The sequence below is a fragment of the Peromyscus eremicus genome, chromosome 8a, assembly GCF_949786415.1.
Source record: "Peromyscus eremicus chromosome 8a, PerEre_H2_v1, whole genome shotgun sequence".
NCBI lineage: Eukaryota > Metazoa > Chordata > Mammalia > Rodentia > Cricetidae > Peromyscus > Peromyscus eremicus.
Window position 1 is genome coordinate 36990340 of NC_081423.1, and position 15053 is coordinate 37005392.

Here is a 15053-nt window from a genome sequence, read left to right on the forward strand (position 1 = left end):
CCTCTCTGAGTTGGGTTTCAATGTAATTACTCTTCTTTGTACACTGGGGATTGTATTACACCGGGAAACTTTTTTTTCCCAAACTTTACTGGGCTTAAATATATTGGGAATAAACCACCTTTTATTAGACTCCCTGAAGTCTGGTCCAGGTTGACAATGTCAATCTGCTCAGGGTTTTCATTCTTATTTCTTTGCACGGTTTGCTTCCCTGCCTAGACACCTGCAGCGACCCCTATACGACAGTCCCTAATACCTCTCAGGGCCTGACTTACATTAATATTTGTTTCCTACTGGCTACAGGGAGCCTGTGAGTAGAGTCAGGAAAGACAAGAGGTCTCAAAAGCACAGGGTGAGTCCCACCTATTCATTTAACTGTCAACCTTCATATCCAATGCAGTAGGCATTTGGACTTGGCCTGCATTCTTGTTGGAGAGGTGGGATGACAGGCTCACAGTGTCAAGGCTAAGTACCCCTGCTTGATGAACTTACACGTGAACCTAGTACTCCTGGACTACCTGAGACCAGACCATCAATGTTTGATAGGTAGATGGGCGGCACTGGCCATGCGTCAGGCTTCATAGATGGAGAGCTGGAAGAGGGGACCCAAACTTGGAGAATCTAGAACAGCTGTGACCAGCGGTCCACACTTCTTTCTAGTCAGAAATGTACCTCTCTAGTAGTAATGGGTTCAAGGGTATATTAACATAGTTGTCAAAACTTTCTAACTGTCCACTTAGATAGACGCTTTATCTCTTTTGTGTCTCAATCACTGATGAGCTTTTTTCTAGAGTATCCCATGCCCTCTTTTGGCCTCCACAGGCACTACATGCATGTGGTACTTCAAATGCATGCAAAATACTTATACACATAAAAATAAATCTTAAAAAAAACTATTGAGCTTTTTAAAAGAGTATGAGTCATATATTTTATTTATTTAATGCATATGTAGTATATATGTATGCATGTGTATATAGGCATGTATGCTTACATACATGGAGACTAGAGGAGTATGTTGGGTGTTCTGATTTATTCCTTTGAGATGGGGGTCTCTCACTAAATAATATAGCATGCTTAGCTACCCCCCCCCCCCGTGGCCCCCCCCCCTCCTTTCTCTCTTTTGAGACATGGCTTCTTCGCTGTGGTCTCCAACTCAGAGATCGATCTGCCTCTGCCCCTTGGAGTGCTTATATTAAAGGTGTGCCCCACCACACCCAGTTTTCTATGTCTCTTTTTAAAAAAGATTTAAAAATTTTTGTGTATGACTTTTTTAAATTTATGTGTTTATGTGTATGCTCACCTGCGCACACCAGAAGAAAGTGTTGGATCCTCTGGAGCTAGAGTAACAGGTGGTTGTGAATTGCCCATGGGTGCTAGAAACTGAACTCAGGTCCTCTAGATGAGCACAAAGTGCTCTTTACCATTTAGACATCTCTTCAGCCCCACACCTCCTTCCTTCCTTCTTTCCCTCCCTCCCTCCTTCCTTCCTTCCTTCCTTCCTTCCTTCCTTCCTTCCTCCCTCCCTCCCTCCCTCCCCTCCTCTTTTTCTTTTTTCAGTGTGGGATCCAGTATCAGGTCTTTACGCTTGTGTGGCAAGCACACTTACCCAGAGTCACCTCTCAGCCCAAAGAAGCACATCTCTTGACCTCATATGTAATGAGCATTCCTTTCAACTATGGGAAGAAGCGGGGGGTGGGGGAGAGAGAGGAGAGAGGATACAGTCTTCTGGGACTAAATGTTCTTAGACCCATGGGCTAGCTTAAGGAGAAAAGTGATAGGATCTGTGCCCAAGAGGCAAACGTCCTCCCTGAGATGTACTAGTGTGTCTGCATCAGTGCTCCAGCACACCAGCAGGTATCACTTCCTGCTGAAGGCCATTAATCCCTAAAACAGTTTGTTCTGCTTTCTGCTACAATTAATGGTTAATCCTAGCTGTGAGAGTTCATAGGCCCAACAATCAGAAATCTGAGGCAGGAAGATCATTTGTGGTCAGCCTAGGCAACTTAACAAGGCTCAATTTCACAAAATAAAATTGAAAAAACATTAGTAGTGTATCATTGCCTCAGGGCTTTCAGGAAAAGAGAAGTAGTTATTTGCTGTAACAACCTCTATCATGCCCAGTGCCCTGCACTAAGTAATACATGGGTGAGTGGGTCAATGGACAACAGGGCCACCACCCTTCCACATCATCATTTCCTTTAAGGTGTTGGGCCTATGTGCCCAAAGTCCAGATGAATGCCACACTTCAATCTTTAGAATAAATTCTTGTCTTTCTTCTATGACTCCTAACTTGTGTCACTATCCAAACTCTGACCCAGGGTGCTGGTTCTGAGTGAGAGAGGGGCTCAGTTTGACTGATCCTGCCTGCTGTGTCTACTGTGGCTATGCATGCACAAGGGGTCAGGGCTAGGAGGTGGCTACTTTGGTTTGTCATGTGGCTACAAAGGCAATGATGAGGGTCTGTGACTCTCTGGGGTGGGCAGGGTGGGGCAGGGGGTAGCACAGGCAGGCAGTGAGGTCCTGGCTGGCTCCAGGTGTCTCTGGTCTCTATATTTCAGACTCATGCCAGCCCCACCATCTAGGGTGTCAGGAACTTTCATCCAGTGGGTTGTGGATAACAGTGGGAAGAATTCCCGTTTTCCAAGATGATCTAGGCAAGAGGCAAGACTGATGGAGAAACTAGTCTGGAACAACAGGGAGCGAGCTGGAGTCCTGTCAACGTCTTGGCAAGAGACTTATGGGAAGCAGAGACAGGTATGGTGTAGAACAATGCAGAGCCATGCCAGACTTCAGCTGCAGAAGCTGAACTCACAGGCACCAGAAAGCTATACAGAAAATTCTCTGCCTGCAGGCTCGGCTGAGTTTCCGTGAAACTACAGAGCAGGTGGCCCAGCAACCTAAGAAATCCCCAGGTTCTCAGAGGAAAGAGTAGTCCTGGATCAGAAGTACAGCACTGTGGGTAGGAGTTTCCAGGTGTCCCAGAGATGAACAAGGAGCAAAAAGAGGGACCAGCCTACAAGGCATGTAGCTCACCAAGCTTTCCTGGAACATGGGCTCACAAAGCTCTCTGGCCTTATAGAAAGGGTCTCTTTCTTTTGGCCAACCCCACTTCCTGGTTTTAGACACACCCAGAGCCAAGCTGCAGTTAGTGGGGTGAGAATCACATTTCCCTTAAAACATTCCAGCCCATCTTGGGGCTCCTCAAGTTTCTCTTTTGTCTATCTGTTAGTTCTTAAGCCTTCTAGAAAGGTTCATAATTTATTCACTCACCATTTCAATAAAAAAGTTTCAATAAAAAAATCTCCCTCGTCCAGCATCCCGTCAAGATTCAGGGAGACACAGAAACCTAATAATCTACTGCAAAGTTTAGTACTTGATTTATGTAATTTAACTCAAAAGGGGAAAAAGAAGAAGAAAGAAGAAGACAAGAGAATTCAATACCAGTGTACTTAAAAGACCTCTACCTTGGATTCAGGGTAGAGGGCAGGCTTAGAGACATTTAGCAGGCAGGGGGCTGACTAGGTGCACTGGTCAGCTGCCAGGTTTGGGTTGAAAGAAAACAGGTCTTGGAAAAAGTCATCAGAATGTTAATGCAGCAGCTTTCAACAGTGGCTGCTCATCTGAGAGGACAAGCCTTGAACTTCAAGTCAGGCATTCCAGGATCCCCAAACAAAGGGGTTAAGTAAAGTATTAAACTCGCCTCCTGCAAAGACTGCTGACCTGTAAGTAGGCGAAAGGGCATATAGCTCTTATGAAACTGCTGAGACAGCTCAATAACATCCAGATCCATTGAAAAAAAAAAAAAAAAAAGACACGCTGACATTGGCAGCAGTGGTAGGTCAAAAGGATCTGGACTTTTGCTGCTCAGCCGTCCTCTGGGGAGCTCACCAGTACTGCTTCCACCCTAGGCAGCAAGAAGATGATGGTGAGTGGGGGCAAAGGCTTAGAGCAAGCCCAGTCCCCCTAAGGGCAGGGTGAAAATTCGAGAGGGCAGTAAGCTGCTTCAGAGTTCAACTGGCCCTTCTCTGGCAGCCACAGGCCGATCGGAGGAACTGGTGTGGCAACCTCAATGCCGCTGCTGTAAGAGCTCCCACTCGCTTCCAAGCACTTGTGAGTCTGGAGATCAGGATGTGGAAAGGAAAGTCTCTTCTCTGTGGACTCACAGATCAAAAGCACTAACTAACTTAGTCAGTGCTGGTTTTTGTTTTGTTTGTTTTTGTTTTTCCTTTGTGTACCTTGGATGTCCTGGAACTCACTAAGCAGACCAGGCTGGCCTTGGACTCAGAGATGTGCCTACCTCTGCCCCCAGAGTACTGGGACTCAAGGCGTGCACCACCGCCACCCAGCATCAGTAGCGATGCCTGGCCCTGGCATGATGTCACTAGGTTAAAAATCCCCAATGGAGCTCAGGTTTCCATTCTTACTACTTACTTATGTAGTAGGTTGGCACAGGTTTTGGAGACATTAAACTTCAAACATCCAAAGAAAACAGGCAGTGATTCTTACAGGGATGCTCTCAGACCCTTTGAAGGATGACAACCCCCTGAATCAACATACTTGAGAGCCCCTGTAAAGAGGGAAGCTCAGTCTCTGCCTCCAGGAGGCTTAATACCACACAAGGACTCTTAGCCTCTTCCTATTGTTCCTTTCTATACATCCTCCTGTAACCATATCTTGCTCTTGGATCTGGACCTAATGGCTAGGTTCACCGAGAAGCTATCTCCATCAGGAAGGCTAACTGGTCAGTCCCTATCCCTGACATTCAATGACCCTGTTGCCCAAGGGTATCACATAAGGCTCTTTCATTCTTCTGCATACTCAGTACTGCTGGGAGTCCAGGAAACTACAATTGGTGCCTAAGCCCCCAAAACACTTCCACATGCCCCATTAAACAGCATGTTACATCTCCAGCTGAGAGACTGCAAGGGCTCAGACAAAGAATAAACAGCAAGAATATGAGGAATTAGGTTTCCATCACTCTCTACATGAAGGTTATGTGCCATAATTAAACCTTGTCAGTGATCTTGTCTCAGAATACTGTGGAAAAGACTCCATATAAAGTCACCCTGAATAGATAGATCTTCAGACCCAAGGGTCCTTGAGAAATAACAATCTATCGAGGGTAAATGGAAAACAATTTCTCGTGGGGCAGGACAAGACTTCATTTGGGGTGAGGACAGGTGAAGGAGGAAAGAGTAACTAGAGAAATGGAAGAGCGTTTGGGACACGTGTTTCCTTAACTTAGAAAAGTTCTGCAAAGAGTGTTTCCTTTCTGAACATAAATGCTAAGACGGTGGCACTTCTTTGGAACAAGCCCTCACTCCGCTCCTCTGGATCACACCACCAGACAAAGTCGCATCCCTCAGGGTCTCAGAGCATCTCCTAGGGGCAGGGGTTCTGGACTCCATCTTCAATGTGGCTCTAAGGACGATGGCCAGCCTGACACTTGTACTCTGAGGGACATACTGTGGCTAGAAGTCATGTCATAAATTTATGTTCCTGGGAGTCCTGCCTGGAGGATGCCCATCATCAGGGAGCCTGTGCGTTGGAGGAAGGACTACAACCATCGCCCGTGGTTGTCACCAGACACTGACAGGGGCCTGCCACCTACCTCGGTCACGATAGTGGCCAGGAAGACATCCTTGTCGTACTCCCAGCCATCCAGGCAGTTTTCCTGCTCCAGCTGCTCCAGGTCCACATCCAGTCCAGGCTCCAGCCCCAGCGCAGAGAAGTTGGCGATGGTGGCCAGTCGGTAGCGGCGGCATTTCTGGGGCACCTGTCGCCCGTCCTTCGTCTCCAACGGGATACTGTGGTTGCGCCACGCGCTGCTCAGGTTCACGGTGTCAGGCACAAGGCAACGGTGCTCCGGGGTCCCCGCCAGGAACACGACTGACATACCATTGAAGCCATTGGGGATGATGCTGGCGCTGAGTAGGAAGAAGATGAGGCGCTGGAAGGGCCCCCACTCGCCCAGGAAGGCGGTCACCTCGTCGTAGTCCCGCATGCTGTCCTCAGCTGCCCACAGCGCCCGGCCGGGGATCTGGGGACACCGCGGCGCAGGAGACTGGGCGCTGCGGGCGTCTGCGGGTGAGCAAGGAGCAGGCTCGTGAGTTTCCACCACAGCCTCCGACTCGGCCACTGCCAACCTTACATAGGGCCTGAGGCCGGGGCGGGCTCTGGGCCTGGGCCTGGGCCGCAAGGCCCGCCCCGCCGTCCCGGCTCTGAGGCCCGGCGCGGCGGGGGCGGGGGCGGGGCAGGGGACTGAGTGACGCGCGGTGGGCGCGGGCCGCGCGTGCGCCGGAGGCGGAGCCGAGCAAGGACTCAGAGCTGGCTGGGCGGTGCGGAAGGCGGGGCTGAGCCTGGCTTCAGCACTGGGAGGGCGGGGGGAGGGTGTGGCCTAATCGGATCCCGCCCCTTTCGCCGGTCCCTGTGGGGCCAGGGTGGGGTGGTCTCTTCTAGTTCCGCCCCGACATAGGCCTACAGGTCTCGGGGCGGGGCGTCTGTGGACCACGCCCCGAGCAGGTCCGCTCTAGGGGGCGGGATTGGGTCTTTTCAAGTCACGCCCCAGAGTAGTAGATTCCCAGGGTTACTTTGGGGAAGGGGTGACTCTGAAGGTCCTTTGTCCTTGGCCAACCTGGGTATTCACTGAAGAGAGGCTTAGAATTTAAGGGTGAACTTTTTGTTGTGGGTCAGAAGGTGTTGTGACCATCTGAGAGTCTCATTGACAGCAACCTTCGATGCAGTTTTACCTGAAAAGAGTGGCATCTTTTGGGGCTACAGGGATAGCTCAGTGTTTAAGAGCCTAGGTTGCAACCGAGCGTGATGGCGCACGACTTTAATTCCAGCACTTGGGAGGCAGAGGCGGGCAGATCTCTGAGTTTGAGGCCAGTCTGGTCTACAGAATGAGTTCCAGGGTAGCCAGGGCTACACAGAGAAACCTTGTCTGGGGTGGGGTTATGGGGTGGGGGAGAGAGCCCAGATTGTTTTTCCAGACGACCTGGGCTCTCTTCCCAGCACGCCTAGGGCGGCTCACATGGGCAGCAGGCATGTACTTGGTACATAGACAAGACAAACTTTCAGGCAATCACTCATAAACATAAAATAAACAAAAAGAGTAGTATGTATATTAAAAAGGAAAGGATTTTGAGACTGGTCATGAGAAAGGAGGCAATGAATTTTAATTCCCAGACTCCCACTCTATGTTTTTACATTCTTAGATCATTTTGTTGTTTCTCAATTGATTTAAGAAATAGTAAAAAATTGTCTTCAGGATTAAGGAGCTTAGTTTAGGATTGAACTCTCAGGTTTGTAATTTTTTTCAGTCAACTCAGGAGCCAATTAGTTAAAAACAAAACAAACAGTAACAATGACAAAAAAACTGTAGGGGTTTTGTGGGAGCCGCCTTTCCGGGCCAACCAGGGCTGCATAGTGAAACTCTTATATCAAAGGAACAAAAACCCTTACCATGAAAACCAATATTTTGTCCAGTAATATAGTCTAATAATTAAAAAAAGATAGTGCATAAAAACAGCAACTGTGTGATTCTAAAGCAACATTGCCTAATAAATTAGAAAGTACATTTTCAATTTTATTTATATATATATATTGAGATAGGTCTTGCTATATGGCCCTGGCTTGATCAGCAGCTTTGACCTCAAGTGTTCCACCCTCCTCATCAGTAGCAGGGACATCAGGTGTGCACAGCAGTGTACATTATAATTAAAATTGTTTTGGTAGCTATTGTATTAGTAACATTTCTTGTTGCAGAGATGAGAGCATCTTAGGGGAGAAAGGTTAGTTTGGACTTCTGGTTGAGGTGTCAGTCACTCTGGGAAGGCTTGGTGGGAGAAAGGTTTGTTTGGACTCCTGGTTGGGGTAGTCAGTCACTCTGGGAAGGCTTGGTGGCAGGAGGATGAGGCTGCTTGTCATCTGTCCTCAGCCAGGAAGCCAGGAGTGATAACTACCGGTGCTCATCTTGCCTTCTCCTTTTCATTTAGTCCTGGACCCCAGGCCATGGAACTGATGCTGCCCACTGTTAAGGTTAGTCTTCCCGTTTCAACTAACCCAATCTAGAAATTCCCTCACAGACATGCCTAGAGGCCTCTCTCTAAGATGATTCTAGATGCCTTAAGGCTGACAACATTGACCATCACAATTAAAATTAACCATATGAATAGAATTTCCAGATTCAGTAAATGAAAAGTATACCTGGTTAAACTGAAACTTTAGATAAAGAAGAAACGATTTTAATTATAATTATGTCCCCTGCAGGGATATGTGAAATTGAGTTGTAATCGGGTGTCCTGGGTTCTACCTGGCAGTGCTGGATATTAAAAGCTTTTAGAGCTGGGGTGTGGCTCAGTGGGAGAGTGCTTGCCTGCCATGTGCCAGGCCCTGAGTTTGATCCCACCACTGTAAGAAAAACTTTTCTTCAAAAAGTATGAAGTAAATTGTAATAATATATTTAACCCCATATATCTGGAATGTTATCATTTCATCACAAGATTAATATGGAAATTATAAATTCATTTGATTCTTATTAAAAATCATTAATCCCATCTCATATACTAAGTCTGAGTTCAACATGTACTTAAGGCACATTTCAATTGAATCTGGTGAGGCACACCTTTAAATACTTAGCAGCTACATCTAGTTAGTAGCTACCTTTTTGGGTTGTATTATTTTATGGCCTTTAAGAATTTTGGCTGCTATTAATAATTTAAAAATTATAAGAAATGCCTATTTTGTGAAAATGTCTTTTAAAGTTTTTATGTTCTCTCCTGTTTTTATTTTATTTTTCTTATTTGTTTTTGTGGTCCTGGGCATGCTTATCTGTTTTAAAGTGAAACAATACAATCAAGATGGTATTTAATACAGGCTATGTCCCAAACTGAAAACAAAAATACAGAAGGGAATCTAGCCTTGCTACCAGTTCTTAGACAAGGGAATAAATATAAATGTCTTAGTCAGGGTTTCTATTGCTGTGAAGAGACACCATGACCTCGGCAACTCTTACAAAGGAAAACGTTTAGTTGGGGCTGGCTTATAGTTTCAGAGGTTTTGTTTATTATTGTCATGGTGAGAAGCATGGCATCATGGAGGCAGACTCGGTGCTAGAGAAGGAGCTGGGAGTTCTTGCTGCAAGCCACAGGAAAATGTACTGGAATTCAGCTACTATCACAAAAGCTACAACTTGGAAAGGACTTTTCCGAAGGTCAAGCCACAGCTTAAGAAGTCTTGGTGATATTTTAGCTTTTGTATATAAATTAATCGATTCCTGCAATGATTTTCCTGTATGCTATGTATGCTTCCAAGAACTCCGAACAGTGTATTTTATCTGAAATACCTATTAAGCATCCAAGGCCAAACGATCTCCTGAATTAAGGCAAATTAAACTCAAACTCTCCTTTCTTATAGAGCCTTAGTGGTATTAATACTAACATTATAGACTCCTAACATTTACCTCACCACCTCTAGGAATGTAGTTTTAGCACACAAATTCCCTTTTTCTGCCAGGCGGTGGTGGCGCATGCCTTTAATCCCAGCACTGGGGAGGCAGAGGCAGGCGGATCTCTGTGAGTTTGAGGCCAGCCTGGTCTACAGAGTGAATTCCAGGAAAGGTGCAAAGCTACACAGGGAAACCTTGTCTCAAAAAACCAAAAAAAAAAAAAAAATTCCCTTTTCTGATATATTAACCGATTTTAGCTCTTAGTTGACCTCCTCCTTTACCACTGCCCTTTTGGGTTATAAAAGAAAGCCTGGTGGTCACTGTCTGAGGAAAACTCTTGTCTGCCTTTATGACCCTGTAAAAATTCAAGCCTGGTGACCTTGCCTTAGCTAGAGCACCGCTATTGCATGGGTATATAACTGTAAACCTCAGAGACTTGAGCAGGATTTTGACTGGAAAACTAGATGGATAACTAGAAGAATGAGATGGAAGATGAGGAAGAGCCAGATAGGGAAGAATGAGATGAAAAAGACCAAGATGGGACAGAACTAAGATGAGAGAATTAAGATAGAACTTAGAGGGGACAGCAGATAAGTGTAGAGAGAAATCAGGCAAGAAAGGAGCTAGGCGTGAGAACAGAATTGAAGCTGTGTAGACAGAATTTTATCCCAGAGGAATAAAGTAGACAGACTAAGAACTAGGGGTACTTAGAGTCATTTCCTACAGATTATTCTTGTTGTTCATACCTTCTCTTCTGGGCCCCTGGGAAGAAGATTATTAAGTCAGGACCATAATAATTTTCAATAAGTTCTACATCTTGATCCGCAGGCAACAGGAAGGAATCTGAGTGTCACACTGAGTGTAGCTTGAGAATATAAGACCTCAAAGCCCACGTCCACAGTGACACACTTCCTCCAACAAGGCCACACCTCTAATAGTGCCACTCTCTGTGGGCCAAGCATTCAAACACACGAGCCTATGTTGGCCATACCTATTCAAACCACTATAATAAACATTTACAGAGCACATAGATTTTTAAAATAAAACCACACTGAGCCAGGTGTTGTAGCACATCTGTAAGTCTAGCATTTGAGACAGAGGCAAGAGGATCAAAAATATGAAGCCATCCTGGACTACACAGTGAGGTCCTTTAGAAACCATGGTGAAGATGTTATCACAAGCATTGGTCATTCTTTGCATCTGACTGTTCAGTCTCCTTCCTTCCTGAATCTCCATGGCTCTGCTTTGAAAAGAGAATTTGCTTCTTGCTAACATCTTAAGTGGTCCTTATTTGAAATTACCAAGAAAGAAAGCAGTTTCTTGTTTCCTAAAATATTATTAAACATTTCAAAATAATTGAAAACCTCTGTGAAAAGAATGTTGACTCCTGTCCAGAAAAAACAAGGTAAACATAAGTCTTATTTTACCACAGAGAAATGCTAGTTTATACTATAATAGAAAACACTGCGTTTTCCAAGATGGCTCAGTGGGTGAAGTACTTACTGCCAAACCCAATGACCTGAGTTTGATCCTTGGTGTATTAGTCGGGGTTCTCTAGAGTCACTGAACTTATGGAACAAATCCCTCCGCTCCCCCACCCTCCACCGTATGTATGTATATATGTATGTATGCATGCAAGTATGTATGTATATATAAAGGGAATGCATTAGGATGACTTATAGCTGTAGTCCAACAATGACTAGCTGTGAATGTGGAGTCCAAGAATCTAGTAGTTGCTCAGTCCCAGGAGGCTGGGTGTCTCTGCTGGTCTTCTGAATATGCTGGAATCCCAAAGAAGTAGGCTCCAATAGATGTGCTGGCAAGGTGAGGGCAAGCAGATGAAGAACAGTCACACCCCATTCCTTCTTCCATTGTCCTTATATGGGCTTCCAGCAGAAGACTGGGATTAGAAGATGTGTCTTCCCACCTCAAGATCTCATTAAAGGAGTGTGTCATCCCACCTCAAGATCCAGATCAAAAACCTGTGTCTTCCAGCCTCAAGACCCAGATCAAAGGTGTGTTGTCTTCCTGCCTCAAGATCCAGACCACAGGGATGCCCTCCATTTCTGGATGGTAGTTCATTCCAGATATAGTCAAGTTGACAACCAAGAATAGCCATCACACCTGGGATTCACATGGTAGAAGAAAAGAATTGACTCTGGCAAGTTTTCCTCTGCTCTCCACATGTGCGCAGTGTCAGTGTCATGCACGCACACACACACACACACACACACACACACACACACACTAAAATGTAATTTAAAAAAATTAAAATTCAGGTGGAAAGCAACTAATGAAGATACTAGTGTCAATCTCTGGCTACTACACATGTATACATGTGCAAGTACATGCATATACACATGCAAACTGTTAATTTTCTGACCCGTCCCTTGAAATCCCGCCCCTTGGCACCACCCTCTGTCCTGACCTAAAGGAAAAACCCCTCCCCTTCCTCTCTCTCTTCATCCCAGGAGCTGTGTACACCTTGGCTTTCTCTCTCTTCTGTTTCTTCCTTCTCCCCCTCTTTCCTATCTTTCTCTTCATTTCTCTATTATAATAAACTCTCCATGTGGATGCAGCGCCTGGGTGTGAATGACTTGCCGCTGAACCCCCCACCCCTGCTGCTTCTGCCCAGCATGTTTTCCCTCACGCGTGGGCCCTGGTCCAGCCAGCCTTGGGTCCCCCGCATGCATAATTCATAACACACACACACACACACACACACACACACACACACGAATAAGCTTTTATATTAAATTGATTCAAATAGGAGCAGATATGATAGCAGGCCTCCTAGATGCAGCCAGTGGTCCCTGCCTCCTCGTATTGCTCGTATTGCTAGCCCATGGAGGGGTCTTCCCTCTTGTGTCCTATTGGTGTCTGTAACTAATGGCAAAAAGCCGTAATGATGAAACTGACAGGGGCTCCTTTGAAACTGTCCTTCGGTCTCTTTGTCTTATGGATTCTATTTTGACCCTCCAACCTGCTCTCTCCTTCCCAACTGTCTTAATTAGTGTTCTGTTACTGTGAAGGGACACCATGACCATGGCAACTCTTTTTTTTTTTTTTTTTTTTTGAGGTTGTAATTCGAGGAAACATTTTTTTCCCTTGAAATTCTTTTTATTGCTATATCGTTGTTGGTATCACACGTGGAACTTGGAGGCAAAGGAGAATTACTCACGAATGTATTTGTAAGTTGAGAAACACTACAAAAAGTTATCCACAAGGCAAAGATATTTTGGAAAACTCCACCTTCAGATCTTCGCTGAGGTTGGAAAAAAAAAAAAAACCACACTGAGCCGATTGGCTCACATGTCAACTTCTGAACTCAAGACCACCTCAGCAGCTGGCACGGAGTGTCCGAGTCCCCCATGGCAACTCTTATAAAGGAAAACATTTAATTGTGGCTACTTACCGTTTCAGAGGTTTAGTCCGTTACCATCACAGCAGGAAGCGTGGCAGCACACAGGCAGACATGGTGCTGGAGAAGCAGCTGAGAGTTCTACATTCAGATCTGCAGGCAGCAGGAAAAGAGAGACTCTGGGCTTGGCTTGGGCTTTTGAAATCTCAGAGCCCACCCCCAGTGACACACTTCCTCCAACAAGGCCACAGAGCCTAATTCTTTTAAATAGTGCCACTCCCTGGTGACCACACATTCGAATCTCTTAGCCTATGGGGGCCATTCTCATTTAAACTATTACACCAACTTAATTTGAATTCCAGGAATGGTGACCCCTGTGGCCAGTCATCTGCTGGGGACTAACCAAGCAGCCACAGTTCCTATGGCTCTCTGATGCCAGCAGAACCAACTCTGAGACCAGAATCAACCAAATCACTCTGAGATCTCAAAGCATACCACCCTTTTCTGCTTTTTGTTTCTTTGTTTGTTTTGTCTCCTTCCTGTTTATAATCTTGGAGCTATTGTCAATACTCAGAATGTAGTTTTTATTTATTTACTTTTGTCTGTTTTAGGAAGGGGCTGGATCTACTGTCTTCCCAAGCTGGGCACAGAGAAAATAAATCCTCTTGCGGTTTCACTGCTGCTCATATCTCTCTACTGTTTGGACCCTGGAAGACACATCTGGCAGAATCTGGTCTGTTCAGATCCCCAGAGTTAGGCCTCTGGTAACAGTTGTAAAATTTATTTAAATTTAAAATTTTTTAAATTTTATGTGTGTGAGTATTTTGCCACACTGGGACTCACAGTCTTCAACATGGCTGCTTCAGTATCATTTGAGAGAGAGAATATGGCTTATGTGTCTATACCTATATGTGTGTGTGTGTGTGTGTGTGTATGTATGCATATATGTTGTAGAGTATTATTTTAAGGTATGTTACTTTTGTTTATGTTGCATTTGTTTAACTCTGTGAAGCTGTGTTACTGTGCCTGTCTAAAATACCTGATGGTCTAATAAAGAACTGAACGGCCAATAGTGAGGCAGGAGAAAGGATAGGCAAGGTTGACAGCCAGAGAGGATAATTAGCAGGAGAAATCTGGGAGAAAGAGAAAGAAATAGCCAGAGAAGGAAGAGGACATCAGGGGCCAGCCACCCAGCCACCCATTCATTCTCTGGACACTCACATTTTAGTTGCCATTTGGGAGGCATACAATACGCTGGTGAGAATAAATAGAAATTTCACACAGTGTCTAGTGCTAAGAATGAACAAGAGAGAATGCGGATGTAGGAAGCACCTGGTGGTGGCTACTTTAGAGTGAATGGTGAGAGAACACTGTTCTAGAAGGTGATGTCTGAGCTTAGCATCAATAAAGAAAAGGAACAGCCTCCATAAACACTGTGGAAGGAATGTCACTGTTATGCCCAGCTCGAGGGAACCCCCAAAAGACCGCCACAGAGACCAAATCCCATATGTAAAAGCAAAGAGCCTTTATTTCAAGCTCAGAGCTTGGACTCTGTGTCTGATGCAGCAGGGAGAACAGAGAGCCCTGAGCCTGGGCAGGGTGGGGTTTTTATCATAGCACAGGTTGGGGTGAGGGGATTTCCAGGGCTCAGGACCCTGATTGGTTGACCTTTGTCTAGGGGTATGGGGAACATTTGTAATGTCAGGTATTTCCCCTTAGATGCAGGCCCTCCCTGGGAGAGGTCAGCTCATGGCTTCTCCTGGATCCGGGTGTTGCCTGCTAGTAAGCCTGTTACAGAAGCTGTGTCTGGGCCTTTAAGCTTGTCATGGCAGCTGTGTGGTCAAGCTGCACACACCCCACACCCCCCTAGTTACCAACCAGAACAGCATGTGAATTGACTGTAAGGCAGATGTGTCTGGAATGTGTGAGTCACAAAGGGGAGGTGGGACAGGAACATAGCAATCAAAGTGAGCAGGCACAGGACACAGGTCACCCATGAGGGCAGGAGATGAAATCCATCTAAGAGTACCTGTAGACATTTCCAAGGGGTGTGTGGGGGTGGGGGTGGGGGTGGGGGGGATGTGTGGTGCAAGGGGAAGTCTCTCCTCAAGGGCTTGCTCTTCCTGGCCTTGGCCAGCATTCCAGCTTTCTTGGGTCCCCAACAATGATGCCCCAATGTCAACAGGAAGTAGATATAGAAGATTACATCATCCCTTACCATTTATTATCAGAAAAAAAGGCTGGATG

General features: G+C 45.8%; 1 protein-coding gene across 2 annotated transcripts in view; it reads right to left on the bottom strand.

Moving 5' to 3' along the window:
- The window catches only part of LOC131916909 (organic cation/carnitine transporter 2), a 32321-nt gene extending 26075 nt beyond the window's left edge, over positions 1-6246 (bottom strand). The window contains exon 1 of one of the 2 annotated variants that reach the window (XM_059270553.1): positions 5609-6246. In XM_059270553.1, coding sequence (XP_059126536.1) covers positions 5609-6001 — 393 coding nt within the window. In that variant the 5' untranslated portion in view covers positions 6002-6246. The remainder of the gene's footprint in view (positions 1-5608) is intronic. The other variant, XM_059270554.1, reaches the window with a different exon arrangement.
- Between the last annotated feature and the right edge of the window lie 8807 nt (positions 6247-15053).